Source organism: Heptranchias perlo, chromosome 24 (genome assembly GCF_035084215.1).
Source record: "Heptranchias perlo isolate sHepPer1 chromosome 24, sHepPer1.hap1, whole genome shotgun sequence".
NCBI lineage: Eukaryota > Metazoa > Chordata > Chondrichthyes > Hexanchiformes > Hexanchidae > Heptranchias > Heptranchias perlo.
In genome coordinates, this window is record NC_090348.1 from 35,150,735 (window position 1) to 35,166,970 (window position 16,236).

Consider the following 16,236-nt stretch of genomic DNA (forward strand, 5'->3'; position numbering starts at 1 on the left):
CAAAACTGATCACTATTCCAGGATCATACAGGAACTGACCCCAGCTTCTTTTCTCCACTCCCAACAGTCCCTTCTGCCCTCCACCTCCACCAACGAGCAGCTCGTGAACTTCTTTATCACTAAGATCGAGATTACCCATTTTGTTGCCTCTATTGCATCCCCCTTCCCCATGGCCAAAGCTCCCACAAGGCTCTCCCGCCCTGATCCTGAACCCGCATCTTTCCGCAGTTTCTTTCTTGTCTCCTCCACCTCACTGAGCACACCTTGTCCATGAGATCCACCTCCTGCTCCCTTGACCCCATTCCCACTAAACTGCTGACCACCCAACTTCCCTTCCTGGCCCCCATGCTAACTGACATTGTAAATGATGTGGAGATGCCGGTGATGGACTGGGGTTGACAAATGTAAAGAATCTTACAACACCAGGTTATAGTCCCAACAATTTTATTTGAAAATCACAAGCTTTCGGAGGCTTTCTCCTTCGTCAGGTGAATGTGGAAATCCTTGAACGTTTCGCATTTATATTCAGAGAACAATACCTGGTGATTACAGATAATCTTTCCAACTGCCCGTTGTCAAGGTAATCAAAGTGTTCAGACAGAGAGGTGTTACCTACAGGACCACCGAATATACAAACGGCCAGAACACAAAACAGAGAGAGAGAGGGAGAAACATCCGAAAGGAAGAGAAAGACAGAAAATGACCCGTTGTATTAAAAACAGATAACTTTCGTCGTCCAGTACTTCCCCGGAGCGGAGAAACTACGCCATGTTCTCCGCAGCCTTCAACATGTCATCGATGACGACGAACACCTCGCTAAGGCCATCCCCACACCTGCACTACTCGCCTTCAAACAGCCACCCAACCTCAAACAGACCATCGTTCGCAGCAAATTACCCAGCTTTCAGGAGAACAGCGTCCACGACACCACACAACCCTGCCACGGCAACCTCTGCAAGACATGCCAGATCATCGACACAGATACCAACATCACACGAGAGGACACCACCCACCAGGTACATGGTTCATACTCCTGTGACTCGGCCAACGTTGTCTACCTCATACGTTGCAGGAAAGGATGCCCCAGAGCATGGTACATTGGCGAGACCATGCAGACACTGCGACAACGGATGAACGGACACCGCGCAACAATCGCCAGACAGGAGGGTTCCCTCCCAGTCGGGGAACACTTCAGCAGTCAAGGACATTCAGCCACCGATCTTCGGGTAAGCGTTCTCCAAGGCGGCCTTCGAGACACACGACAACGCCAAATCGTCGAGCAGAAATTAATAGCCAAGTTCCGCACCCATCAGGAAGGCCTCAACCAGGATCTTGGGTTCATGTCACGCTACACGTAACCCCACCAGCGAATAAAAGTTATCTGTTTTTAATACAACAGGTCATTTTCTGTCTTTCTCTTCCTTTCGGATGTTTCTCCCTCTCTCTCTGTTTTGTGTTCTGGCCGTTTGTATATTCGGTGGTCCTGTAGGTAACACCTCTCTGTCTGAACACTTTGATTACCTTGACAACGGGCAGTTGGAAAGATTATCTGTAATCACCAGGTATTGTTCTCTGAATATAAATGCGAAACGTTCAAGGATTTTCACATTCACCTGACGAAGGAGAAAGCCTCCGAAAGCTTGTGATTTTCAAATAAAATTGTTGGACTATAACCTGGTGTTGTAAGATTCTTGACATTGTAAATGGTTCCCTCTCCAAGTACTGTCCCCTTCACTTTCAAAACCGTCATCATCATCAACCCCTCTTTGGGGGGAAGAAAACCTGCTCTTGATCCATCTGTCCTTGCAAATTACTGCCCCATCGCCAACCTCGTCTTCCTCTCCAAAGTCCTTAAATGTGTTTTTGCCTCCCAAATCCATGCCCTTCATTCCTGCAACTCCATGTTTAAATCTCTCTAACCTGGTTTCCATCCCTGCACAAAACTGAAATGACCGTAATCAAAGTCACAAATGGCATCCTCTCTGACTGTGACCATGTTGCACTATCCCTCCTCATCCTTCTCTACCTCTGTAGCCTTTAATGTTGTGAACCACACTATTCTCCTCCATCTCTCCTCCATTGTCCAGCTCAGTGGCACAGTCCTCACTTGGTTTCACTCTTGCCTATTTGCCAGAGCATCTCCAGTAATGGCTTTTCTTCCCACCCATGCACCATTATCTCTGGAGTTCTCCATGGATCCTTGGCCCTCTCCTCTTTCTCATCTATATGGTGCCTCTTAGCAGACATCTGAAAACATGGGGTCAACTTCCATATGGATGCTGATAACACCAAGCTGTGTCTGTGTTGTCTGACATCCAGTCTTGGATGAGCCAGAATTTCTTCTGGTTAAACATTGGGAGGATCTAACCTATCGTCTTCAGCCCCTGCCACAAACTCAGTACATTTGCTGCCAATTCCATCCCCCTTCCCTGTATTCTCAAGAATAAGAGGTGTGCCACATAACATTTATTTTAGGATGTTGAGCAGAGAAAATTTCTATGGTATGACTACAAATCTTTAAGGTCTTCAACAGCACATGTTAAGTGCTGAAGTATCCTGTTTATTTGTAGAAGATTAGGTACAATATTCTTTTAACATGTCATGAAGTTTTTTTGTGTGTGACTACGATACATACTGTTTTAAATTTTTTATATGTTTACTTCACTAAGCACTGTTCAATGTCGGGGACTTGAGGGCACTCTGATTAAATGAAAAACTGCTAAAGTTTATATATTTTTTTATCATTGCAAGAGTCACATCCCCTAACTCCCCGAAGGTTGTCCCTCCTATCCTGAAGGTGCTTAATCCTGCTGGATTGCAGTTTCACTGGCACCTGTGGCCCTCCAATACCACAACCAGTGACCTTTCTTGATGTGTGAGCCTAGGCAGCAAGTGTTTGAAGACTTTTTATCATGGCCAAACCTAATCCTGTCCTTGCCCCACAGGTGCACATTTCAGCAGGATTCGTTGCTAAGTAGTCAGTAGCACCACTGGAATATTGTGTCGGCATTTTTATTGCAGAATCTATAAAAAAATCTCATTACCTAATAAAAATCATCTTGCTCCATTCCCCGCCTTAGCCCCTGCCACTGCTTCTGGTTGCTTTCTGATACTATTCTGGGGGATTGAACACTGGTATGCAGTGTGGACTGTAGCTTTGAGATTAGCAATTCCCATGTGCAGTGATTGTTTGTTTGATCCCCTAGAGCAGCGGTTAGCATAAAGGAACAGCAATGAGCAGTGAATCAGGCTGGTTCTTTGAACTTGGGGGAAGGGGAGAGGGAGAAAAGAGGGCATTGGAGTGTCAGTGTGAAAAAGAGGGAAAGGGAAGAAATATGAACTAGAAAGGGAAAGGAGAATTAATTTATTTTAAAAATCAGATAGCAATCGTGAGCACTGATACATACACACTATAGTCTGCAGTTTCTCTACAAGAAACGAGGGAAATTCCCCACAATTTTCCTTTGGTCCTATTGATCAAAAATGAGAACTTTTTTTTAGCAGCATAGGAATGCTGAAGCCAACTGCCACCCTGGTTGAGATTAGCTGAATTGGCACAGACCAGCAGTCAATCTGGTCTGTGTAGTTCAGTACTATATTATCAGCTAAACCATCTGAGAAACTGGCCCAGTAATCAGTTTAATCAAATTGTAATAAGAATGGCTGTTTTATATTTTTTTTAAAATCTTAACCACAGTAAAACATCCATAGCAATTTAATTTAAATGATACCTTGCAGTAGTCATCAGTATTAAACTTTACTGAATGGGAGAACTCTGTACTAGCACAGAGGCCAATTTGAAATGCTGATTTCCATGTTAGTGCATAGAACCATTCTGGAATGTGTGTGGGCTTTATAAATGTCAGCAATGCTGATGCAAGTGAAGATGTAAAATGATTAGTTTCCATGGGAGAGAAAATTCTGCACTGATCTGAAGTTAACTTCTCCCTCACCAGATAAGTAGTTTGAACATCTACATGCAGGGTTGAATTGAAAGTGCTTCTAAGTACATATTTGAGGTGTTCCTGCCCGTCAGAATGAACCCACTAAGATGGGTCTGCTTGCTTTTCATAAATATAGCACCAATGGATGTGAAAATGGTCACTTAAACAAGTTCTAGCATTTGAGACAAATGTTATAAGGCTGTACAATTTAAAAGAAAACTTTGATCTACTTTCATATCAGGATTATTGCTTTCTCCAGTTCAAATAGAGATTTTGCCACAGCTAAGCTGGTTGGTTAAAATGAACTTTCCAGCACAATTACAGCAGCAACCACCTTCTCAAATGTCTGTACATAAGTTTTTAATGATTTGAGTATTTTTTAAAAAGGGGTTTGTTTGCAACTGTACACTGTGTTTAAAGTCCTTATTCTTGACCCATTGCATAGCCATAGAATGGAGAATTTTTAGCCACTCATTTGTAGCAAGGGAGTGGATTTCATCAGCACTCAGCACTGAAATAAGATCTTTCATGTGACCTTTATAAATTAATATTGGCGGTAGTCATTTCTAATGTCAATTCTTGATTTATTTGCACAAATGTTCATGTATATTATCTATACTCTTAAGTCTACAACCTGTCTGTAAACAAATTATATGTCTGTTTAAAGCAGTAGCATTTCTGACCTCATTTTCTGTTTTGCAGCTGCTGGCCTTATGCACACCTTCAATGCACATGCAGCAACGGATATTACAGGCTTTGGGATTCTTGGGCATGCTCAGAACCTGGCAAAACAGCAACGAAATGAAGTGTCATTTGTTATCCATAACCTGCCTGTCCTTGCTAAGATGGCGGCCGTGAGCAAAGCATGTGGGAATATGTTTGGGTTGATGCATGGCACTTGCCCTGAAACATCAGGTAGACGCAATTGACATTTTATTATTTTTGTAAATGGATTTTTTGATGCTCAAATTCTATCCCAGTACAAAGCACGCTATCCATGGCTGGGCAAATAGGCAACCTTGTTCAACCATCTGTCTGTGCATTTCAGAAACTAGTTGTAAGAATAGTCTGGGGGCGGTGGGGGTGTTTGTTTGTGTCTCTCTTTCTCTTTCAAATCTGCCCCAAGTTGGGAAAACTGTGGCCTCTGTAGGTTAAATCCACTCCACAGTAAAAACTAAGCAGAGTTTACAGCAAACAGCTGGGTTATGTTATAAATTTGCTTCAAATTCAAACCGTTCTGCAACATAATTGGAGTGTCAGTTTGGCTCAGTTGACTCTGGCCCCACAGCAAGATTTCAGCTCATGGTCAAGCCTGATGCTCCAGAGCAGTCCTAGGGAATACTGTATTGTTTGAGGTCCTGTCTGCCTTTGGATATTGAACATCCCACTGTTTGAAGAAGAGCAGAGAGTTCTCCTGGTATCTTGACCAAAAGCTCTTTGTCATAACTGATCATTCATCTCCCATGTTTGTTTGATTTTGTGGTACAGATTGGCTGTCAGATTTGCTTACATAGTCACTGTACTCCAAAAAGTAATTAATTTTTGTGAAGAACACTGAAGTTTCAACAACTTGGTAAAGAGCTATATAAATGTCAGTGTCTTATTTCTGTGACATACGATTGTAGATTTGAACAAATAGAAAATTGTGTTGATATTTTTTAGATTTGCGCTTTCTTCAAATGATCACTGCATTTTATTAGGAAAATTATCTGATAGTGCTTGGATATTTAACTTTCCGGGCCTGTCTTTGTGATACATGTGTAATTATTGGACAATTGGTGTGCTACCTGAGTCAGTGACACTCTGTCTCATTTTAATCTTTTCCTAATTTCGCCCACCCTGCTCCTCACCAGTAGGTGCTCACACTTCCAGAAATATAATTTTGTAGGTGCTAGCAGCCCTTCAATACCATGCCGAAATAGCCACACTCATATTTGAGCCTGGAGAAATAAGAGTGATGTTCAACTCTGGGGTTTTGCAGCTGAGCCCAGTCCTGTCCTCCTTCATGTTTGCACTTGCAAGCTTCCCAGTAGGAATCTCTGCAGGGTGAATGGGAGCAGAAATCCTGGCTGTTAGCCAGCATCTCATAACCAAGGTGTACACTGAACCCATTTCTAATGGCCCTATAATTGCACCAGCAAATACTAGCTAATTCCTTCAATTTTAACTATTGCCATGTGCTGATGGTAGAGTAAGATGCTGACTTGTATAACATACTTATTTGCAGGAGGCCTTTTGATCTGTCTTCCACGGGAACAAGCGGCTCGGTTTTGTGCAGAAATAAAATCACCAAAATATGGTGAAGGTTATCAGGCGTGGATCATCGGAATAGTGGAGAAGGGCAATCGCACTGCCAGGATCATAGATAAACCACGGATCATCGAAGTAGCTCCAACAGTTGCAACACAAAATGTCAATCCAACTCCTGGTGCCACGTCTTAAAGAAAAAACGCACACAGAAAAGGTGACATTTATTGCAATTCTGATGCCATCCCAAGCAACTTTGTAAATTTAACTTGTCTGCCTAGTGTCGGCCTTTTGGCAGATCATGCGTGGATATAAAATAAATCCATTGCCTTGTTTTTCTGTTACATTAACTGAAGATGCACCTAATACTAAGGCAGCTTCTAAGTTGAGAATTTATTATCCAATACTGTTGATTCATTTTGAATCTTTAGACACTTACTGTCTGTGCCGCATAGGCTCTCTTAAAGTGCTTTACATAGAGCACACCTTACCAACAGCAGTGCAGCAGCATTTCATTTGTCTGGTCACTATATTATATGAAAACTACTTGTCTGCAAATTTGTTGCCTTGAAAGCTTTTCAGAAAGAGTTACAGATTGCAGTTATCTAAACGATTAATTGAATGCAGCAGTTTGCATGATTTCATTTGGTCTTTGGTTTGTAATGTTTATTCACACATTAAGATGTAATGTTAATGTTGACTTTACTCAGTTGCTCTGTCTGTAAAAACAAGTAGGTCCTCTGTGCTATATTCGCATGGCCAGCACTTCACTTGGAAGAGAAGTATTTCTTTCCAGTATGGTAAATCTTAAACAATAATGTTATCATGGTATGTTTTCTATTTGTTATTTTGTAGCAGACACAGATGTATGTGCTAGTTTACACTGTGGTTCGCTGTTTTATCATGCAGAAAATGTTGCAGACCAAAAGAAAGAAGGCTACTGTAAAATACTCTAAGATTGAACTACACTATGACTTTTTAAAAATATAATAATCAATTATGTTGACATTATGTGCTGTGGTTATTAGTGTTTAATACATTTTATATTTTGTAAAGTGATATCTGCATCTGCTTTTCCGTAAATACAACTAATCTTTAGCATAATGCTACTTAGCTTTTTTTTAAATTTTGTTCTATTGATTCTCTGCTTGCTATTCTGTTAAACTTGATTATATTGCCAATGTCACATCTTGAAATTTAACGTAATATTCTAATGAATATTTAAAGTTTCTTCCCTCCCACCCCCCCCCCTTTTCTTATGTTGCTTTGTTTGTAAGCACATGCCTTTGTTTCTGTATCATGTTAAAAGTGTATTAAGATTGGGATTTTGTTACTTTTGGGGGCATTTTATTTGCTGCTTCCCCCCCACCCACCCCCTTCCCAATAGAAGTTTCACACAGCACAATAACCCAGTTCATTAAATTGGAGATTTGTTAAAATGGCTGTTGATTTTATTTCTCCTATTCCCCCTCTCCCACCCCTACATTTAGTTATTTTGATTGATTTGTTCTCTAAGGCAATTTTCAGCAATGCAGCGTGAGATAAAATAGCTGTGTCTTTGGGCTGGTTCAAAATTTCATGTGCAAGTTTTTGAGCACTGCAGATTCATTTGTTCTAACGTGTGCTAACTCCACAGTGAAGTACATATGTCTGTGTTTGTACATCCATATTTGAGAATTTGGGCCCCTAAGAAATTGAATTTTTAAAATGTTTTTTAAACAGTTCTCTTCAACTGGAAGGGTATTGTTGTCTGTGTGCTCTGAAGTTTTCCATGACATCAGTTAATGTTCCGCCATGATCAGCTGAAAGGTGTATAACAGCACAAGGTTATTCTGTTTGTTCTATTCTACCACTATTACCTCCAAAAAAACGTCAATAAGCTTGCCCTCTGACAGCAACTACAAGTATCCAATCGAAGACTTTTTTAAGCTGTCCCTAATAATAAAAAAAAATAATTTAAGGGCTAAATGGAAGAGACATACTGGAGGATCAACATATGGCAAATGTGAAATGGAGTTGTTTACATCAGTTTTTGCAGATGAGGTCCAGACAAATTTAGGATCTAGTTGTTCATTCAACATCCTCTGCATCCTACTGAGGTTTTCAGGTGTGTCACACTTCTGGAAAAACCCAAGTGGTGGACAATGTCCCCTGTGATTTTGTTTTTTGACATCACTAAACACCAGTATCAGATGACACTGACCCAGTTGTGGGAGTGGCAGTTTGTTTTCCTCAGGTACAAATGCTAACGTTTCAGATACAACCCTTTGTCAGTTCTGACAGAGTTATACCTGAAGGGTTAACTTTTTTTTCCCTTTCTCCACAGATGCTACCTGCCCTGTTGTGTTTCTGGCAATTTCTGTTTCCAGCTTCCAGCATCTGCAGTATTTTGCTTTTTGGGAATAATGCTGTCTGCTCCTAGCATAGTCTGTTTAGTGAGGTCACTATGACATCTAATCTTTTGAGTTTGTTTAAACTGTTCTGAATCATTATATTTTTATTTATAGTTTACTTTTTAAAAACTTGTAAGAACACTGATGGAACTGGTACCTTTTTGGTTGACAACCATGGGTTGGAGTTGTTTTCAAATTTTATCGTTTTGTTGCACGTGTTTCAGTTTTTCCACTCACATAGTACCAATCAATACCTTTCAGCACACCAACTTCAAGTTTGTTCAAGAAATTCAACGTTGTTCTTTACAGTTGCTGATGGCTAGAAGTATCCTCTTAGCCCAACACCTAAAGTGTGCATTTGAAAAAAACTCAAGGAATTAAATGATATACGCCAGAATTTTTAAGCAAATGTGAAAAGAAATAGGTGTGGCTTTTTTTTTGATTTTCTAAAATAACTGAGGGCTGCAAGAGACTGCTGCCTCAATTTGGTGTGAGGCATGAACCTGGGAATTGTAGAGACCAGTTGCCTTAACATCAGTGCTGGGGAAAATGCCCAAGAGCATTCTATAGAATGTTATCCATGTTCATCTGAATAGTGTAAAGGCTGTAAGATCGTTGGCATGAAGTTTGGGGGGAAAGAAATTGCTGTGCCTTAGAGATCTAAAGTTCTGGGGGGGTTTTTTTGAGAAGGGTAATCCAGTGGATTTTCCATTTATCATTTTTGCTTACGATTAATACTGCAGTTTTGAACCGAATAGCAAAATTGCTTTTTTAAAAAAAAATCTATCCTTTGAAGCTTCCCAAATAGAATTTGAGATGGGTAATCCACTTACCTTTAAAATTTTACCTGTTTACTGAAGACAAGAGGAATCTACACAGAATTAAGACTGAATCTTATCTCCTGTTTGAAGAGAACAACATTTAAAGTGGATGATCCTGAAACCGTCTTGTGCTAGTGAATCTACATCATCTGGATGTAAGCATCTACTGAGAAATTCTGAATTGTCTCTAGCAATTTCTTTTCAATTTACGAACAAGTCGGCCTCCTTCATAAGCGCAGGACCAGCTGGACAAAGGACTGGAGCAACCTGAAAAGGAGTTCGAATAAGCCAAATGTTTAAAGGGTATTTGTCTGAAATAAGCTGCTTTATAGACCAATATTTTGTTGAAGATTTTGGAAAACCACATGGCAATTTACTCTGTTGAGCTTCAACCACCTTTGTAAATCAAGAGACTAAATATAGGGTGGAAAAGACTGCATTTATCACTAATTCTGATCTCAAATAAAATCTGAAAATTGTAAAGGTCAGATGCTGGTGTACAATTCTAATTTTGTTTTTTCTTTACCCATGGTTTCTGCCATTAATGCTGTTAAGCCTGACATCTACAGCAATGAGTTGGGGGGAACTTGTTTGCAGGCATCAGATTGATCACCGTCTTGCCCTATACTGACAGACTTGTCATTGGGAGATCACATCCAACATTTGATTTTATATCTCATAGGTGGGTGAGGAAGATTGAGGTTATGCTATTTCTTATTCAAAGGAATGATTTTCTCAACAGATTTGAAAATGCTCTTACTAAGGAAACTTTGGTCCTAGAGATATACAAGTTTTTGCTTTCTGAAGACACTTTTAGGGCATTAAGTTCTATTCCTGTGCCTTTGTAGTCTTCAAGATAAGTTTTGACTCATTTATGACAAAATTTAAAATTTGTTCTGAAGGAATGGGCATTAATACTATTACAACTGAGCTCAACATGCTTTGTGTAGATTCTGGGTTTGTTGGCACATTCATACTAGTGGCTATGTAAATTTATAGATTTTTTTTAGAGATTGGAAGAAAAACTGCAATTGCTGGCAGTCTAAGAACAGAAAGGTCTGAGTAGCTGAAAAGAGAGGTTAAATGTTTTGTGACCTTGCATCAAACTGATTAAAGAAAGTGGAACAACTTTATAGGACTGACTAAAACAGATGGGAGGGAATAACAAATAAAAGACAGCTGTGAGTAGAGATATGCAAATGACTTAAAGAGGTAGCTAATGCATTTAATAACCTATGAATAGACTTTTTGTAAAAATTTGGAGAGCTGTTAGCATGATACACAAAGATCATCTTAGTGAGACTATTAGACAAAGAATAGGCTAGTGAAAATGGAAGGAGAATTGAAGTGGCAGGAGTAGACCCAGTGAAAAGTGGTTACCTAATCTGTGTTTGGCCAGTTTTAATATTGAGGTGGCAGCACTATCTACAGTAAACATGTTCTAGTAGATTGCAGGAAGTATATGTACAAAACCTCTTGTAGAGTTCTGGAAACAGGTGGAATGGTATGAGAATAAGCAAATGGACACATTTTGCATCTACTATGGTTGTGTAAGAAAGTAGTTGGGAAGTACAATATGTTATAAGGTGATGGAGAAGTAGACAAGGGGTGCTGTAGGCACAGAGAAGGGAGGGGAAAATGCACTTGGTACTGAAATCACATTGCGGAGTGGACGATTGGCAGGTGCAGAGGATGAGGGACTTTTTATTGTAAAAAGGAGGAAGAACTGGTGAGCACAGAGGCGTGGGGCATAGATGTGGCCACAGCTGTGGGAAAACCTTGCAGTGTAAAAGAAAAAGACATTTTAGAAGTTCATTTGAGGAGTATGCAGTATGCTAACTGAGATGTGTTTGGCTGCTACAGCCAATGCAATCACAATAGACCTGCAAAGATGACCATCTTACACTGCTGAAGCAGCTAATAATTTATTTGACTACATTGAAAATCACCTCTGGGGTCCAAAACTGGTGACAATTAAATTTTGCAGTCCTACATACAGGAACCCCACCCATTTTAACAACCTCGAATCCTAGGATTCATAATCTAAAAATTTGGGGATTGTGGCAATGACGTGACTCAATATTGACTGTGTGAAGAGGGACCATAACTGAGCAGAACAAAAAGAGAGAAAAACTGGGGCGAGAGAAAATTAGGACTTAAACGAGAGAGTTGAAGATGAATAGAGGAAGGCACAAATGAGGGAATGACAGAGCATTGTTAAAGTCTCCTTAGAACAAGTGGTGACTTATGGAGAAAGCTAGGAAAGCCTGATCTGTTAGTGTGAGCTGGGCCAGTACTTTTTGTACCACAGCCTTCAGCGGTTTAAAAAAAGAAGTTATTAGAGCAACTGATATTGTAAACTTGAAATTGTATTGGCTCAATATTATAGGGATTTAGGTCACTTTGGTAATAAAATAAGCTTGTAAACATTAAAGGAGAAGATGAAATCCTGATAGCAATGTGAAAGCGGACCTGATCTCTACCCAGGATCTGGAATTTATAAGATTGAATCCCAGATTCGTAGGATCACAATGGGCATCAGGATTGCAAACCCTAGTGCAAAATATCAATGGCAGCAGTGAACGGGTGGAGGGTGACAACGCCCCTGTGAGCAAGTACAATAATGAGGCACATGTTGGGTGAAGGAAGTCAGTGTGGAAGGAGGGTACAAAATAGAGCATTGCATTATAAGCCAGGTCAACGCTGTCATCATAATTCGGAGGACCTACCAGGATATCCAGAAGCCACTCAAAGATGAGCAAGAACATTAGATAGATAGATATATATCTATATCTATAAAGTGGAAATGCAGGACATGTGCCCAAGGTAAAATTTTAGCTGATAAAAGATGTATGCAAAAATAATCCCACTACTAACATGTAGAAATTACATTGTTGCAAGTAATGTATTGCAGTTCCTTATTTTGCGAGAATGATAAAAATGGTACCTACTCGCCTCAGCTTCCAGTTTAAAGGCTGAGCAGTACCAAATTTTGAAATGAGGGTCTGCCCCCTTAATAAGCTACTTGCACAAGGAACACTTGCCTAAATAGCTTGGACTATAATATGCTTGTCATGTAATAATAAAGATACAAGTTCCATGGAGGTAGGTCCCTGAAAAATCAATGCATTTGCCCAGACTGCAACTAAAGTAGTAGTTTGGTAGCACGAGGATGGCATTGGTAGGTATTCTGCTCACTCATTTACTCAGATTTCTTGTGGGGCCCATCAAGCATAGCACAAACTTAAGTTGGAATCTCCTGCAACCGCTGAAAGGTGCCATTTAAAGCACCATACACAACTACTCTTTTGCACACCCTCTTTTGTAGAATCATACAACACAGAAGGAGGCTATTCGTCCCATCGTGTATATACCAGCTCTTTGAAAGAGCTATCCAATTAGACCCGCTCCCCTGCTCTTTCCCCGAAGCCCTGCAAATTTCTCCTTTTCAAGTACTTACCCAATTCCCTTTTGAAAGTTACTATTGAATCTGTTTCTACTACCTTTTCAGGTAGTCCATTCTAGATCATAATTTGCTGTGTAAAAAAAATTCTCTTCATTTCCCCCCTGGATTTTTTGCCAATTATCTTAAAGCTGTGTCCTCTGGTTACTGACCCTCCTGCCAGTGGAAACAGATCCTCTCTATCAAACCCCCTTATAATTTTGAGCACTACTATTAAAATCTCCCCTTAGCCTTAAAAGCAAAATACTGCAGATGCTGGAAATCTGAAATAAGAACAGAAAATGCTGGAAAACACTCAGCAGGTCAGGCACCATATGTGGACAGAGAAACAATGTTTCAAGTTGATGACCTTTCATCAGAACTGAAAGAGGTTAGAGATTGATCATTTTAAAGTACAGAGCCAATGAAAGCTCTGCTCGAAGGAGAACAATCCCAGCTTCTCTAGTCTTTCCACATAACTGAAGTCCCTCATCTCTGGTACCATTCTGGTAAATTTCCTCTACACCCTCTCCAAGGCCTTGACATTCTTCCTAAAGTGTGGTGCCAAGAATTGGGCACAATACTCCAGCTGATGCCTTACCAGTGATTTGTAAAGGTTTACCAAAACTTCCTTGCTTTTGTACTCCATGCCCCTATTTATAATGCCAAGGATCATGTGCACTGTTTTAACTGCCTTCTCAACTTGTCCTGCCACCCTCAAAAATTTGTGTATGTGATCCCCCCAGTCTCTTTGTTCCTGCACCCCCTTTAAAATTGTAAAATTTAATTTATATTGCCTATCCTAATTTTTCTTTCCAAAATGAACACCACACTTCTCTGCATTAAATTTCATCTGACATGTCTGCCTATTTCAGTAGTCTGTCTATATCCTCCTGAAGTCTGCTACTCTCCTCACTTTACTACATTTCCAAGCTTTGTGTCATTTGCAAACTTCAAAATTATGCCCCCTTTACTCAAATCCAGGTCATTGATATATATCAAAAAGAGCAGTGGTCTCCATGCCCTGAGGGATATTGTTGTATACTTCCCTTCAGTCTGATAAACAACCGTTCACCACTACTCTCTGCTTTCTGTCTCTTAGCCAATTTCGTATCCATGCTGCTGCTGCCTCTTTAATCGCATGTGCTTCAATTTTGCTAACATCTATTATGTGGCACTTTATCAAAACGCCTTCTGAAAGTCCATAAACGCAACATCAACTGCACTACTTTCATCAACCCTCTCCATTATTTAATTGAAGAACTCAATCAAGTTTGTTAGACATGATTTGCCTTTAATAAATCCATGTTGGCTCTCATTTATTAACCCATGTTCTTCCAAGTGACAAATAATTTTGTCCCAAATTATAGTCTCTAGAAGTTTTCCCACTATCAACATTAGGCTGACCTACCTGTAGTTACCTGGTTTATCTCACACCCCTTTTCAAAAAAGGGAAGAAACGTTTGCAACCCTCCTGTCCTCTGGCACCACTCCCATATCCAAGGAGGATTGAAAGATTGTGGCCAAAGCCTCCACTATTTCGACTCTTACTTCCCTCAGCAACCTAGGATGCACCCCATCTGGACCGGGCGACTTTTCTACTTTGAGCACTTCCAGCTGTTTAAATACCTTTTCTTTATTTATTTCTATCCTATCCAATTTCTCTATCCCCTTCTTTACTGTGACATTAGCAACATCCTCTACTTTTGTGAAAACAGATGCAAAGTACTCATTTAGTACCTCAGCCTCCACAAGAAAATTTCCTATTTGGTCCCACCCTTTCTTTGACTATCCTTTTACTCTTTATATGTTTATAAAATATTTTAGTGCTCCTTTTTATTTTACCTGCTAATGTTTTGTCATACATTCTCTTTGCTCCTCATTTCCTTTTTCAGTTCTCCTCTGCACTTCCTGTATTATGCTTGATTCTCTACTGTATTATGATCCTGACATTTATCATAAGCCTCCTTTATCTGTTTTATTTTAATCCCAATTTCTTTAGTCATCCAGGGCACTCTAGCTTTGGATGCCCTTTATTATGCCAAAGCTGGAAGCCACATTTTTCTTGCGTGTGGAAGGGTCACAATGGAATATCAAACAGATGATCTGGCTTGCAATAATTCATGTTACTAAAGGGTTCTGCTGAAATAAACGATTAAATGCAGGACTTTTATTTAGAACCTCCCTCCAAACTTTTATAGTGATGGTTCCTGCTCTTGAACCCCACCTAGTGTTGAAAAGTACACATTTGCACAGTTCAGTGAGAACAGGATCAGGCTCTGCTGTGATGCCACCACCAGTGGTGTACCAACATGCTTGTAGATCTCCACATATGCCGGGGTAAATGTAGACCTGTCCTTCAGCTTTCACTCCTGAGACCCATGCTGACTCCACTGGTCTCTCTCCTAAGATCCTTTTCCCTATTACCGTATCCTCAATCCCAACCTGCCCTACACTCCTAAAGACCTGGATCCACACTCTAAATGTATCCTGAGACAACTTGCTACCTGCATTGCAGCCTCATGGCCCAGCTCATGGTTCCCATTAATCCTCGCCACAGTCAATTCGACCTGAAACCCCACCCTGATGTCAGACCTAGACTTGGTCCCAGTTATTACCACTAATCATTACTTAGGCAAAATAAGATTGGTCTCTTGGCACAAACACAATGCAGAGGTAGACTTGACACAGTTGGGCTTCATTTTCTCAAGGGCTATGACAAACTAAAAGTTTTTTTTTAATCCTAGAGCCAGAATTACTTAAGCATTTAACATTGTTTACTAATAGGCGGTACATTATTTCTAAAATCGTGGGTACGCCCCTCCTCTTCCCCCAAGCAATCTTATAGCACTCGCTACAGTATCTAAGTTCACACAAGAATAATGGCCATTTAGTGAAAAAAGTAGGGTGGCTGAATGATTGAACTGTACGACAGCCAAAATTAGCACCTCTGGGAGGCAAAAAGTTACTGTTCCTCAAACTTATTCTTCCACACAAAGTTGCTATTTGGATTTTCTTCTTGTTATGTGACCTCCAAGCTCCAAACAGACGCTGAAATAGCATTCCCTGAGCTCTCAAAATGTATCATTCCACATCTAACCAGTAAATACTCAGAGAAACAGCTCAATTAACAAATGAAATAAGTGTTTACTTTATAAGTAGAATATATGTCAAGTATTGACGTTTTATAAAAAATGTTGGGGCTAGTGTAACTCTTTTGTGCCTATGGCAGCTATGTTCAGTACCGCTCACTTCATAATTCGTTTTTCATCAATATTGTAGCTGCCGTATGCTTCCTATATATTAGTCTATGATCTTAAAATTACACTGGAATAAATATATAAATTCTTCCATGTATTCATCTGCCGTTCCTCTTCCACGATTTTCAA

General features: G+C 40.1%; 1 protein-coding gene across 1 annotated transcript in view; it reads left to right on the plus strand.

Moving 5' to 3' along the window:
• sephs1 (selenophosphate synthetase 1) overlaps positions 1 to 9,893 on the plus strand; it is a 40,714-nt gene extending 30,821 nt beyond the window's left edge. The window contains exons 8-9 of the mRNA XM_068005061.1: positions 4,647 to 4,859; positions 6,172 to 9,893. Coding sequence (XP_067861162.1) covers positions 4,647 to 4,859; positions 6,172 to 6,386 — 428 coding nt within the window. The 3' untranslated portion in view covers positions 6,387 to 9,893. The remainder of the gene's footprint in view (positions 1 to 4,646; positions 4,860 to 6,171) is intronic.
• Positions 9,894 to 16,236: the final 6,343 nt, after the last annotated feature.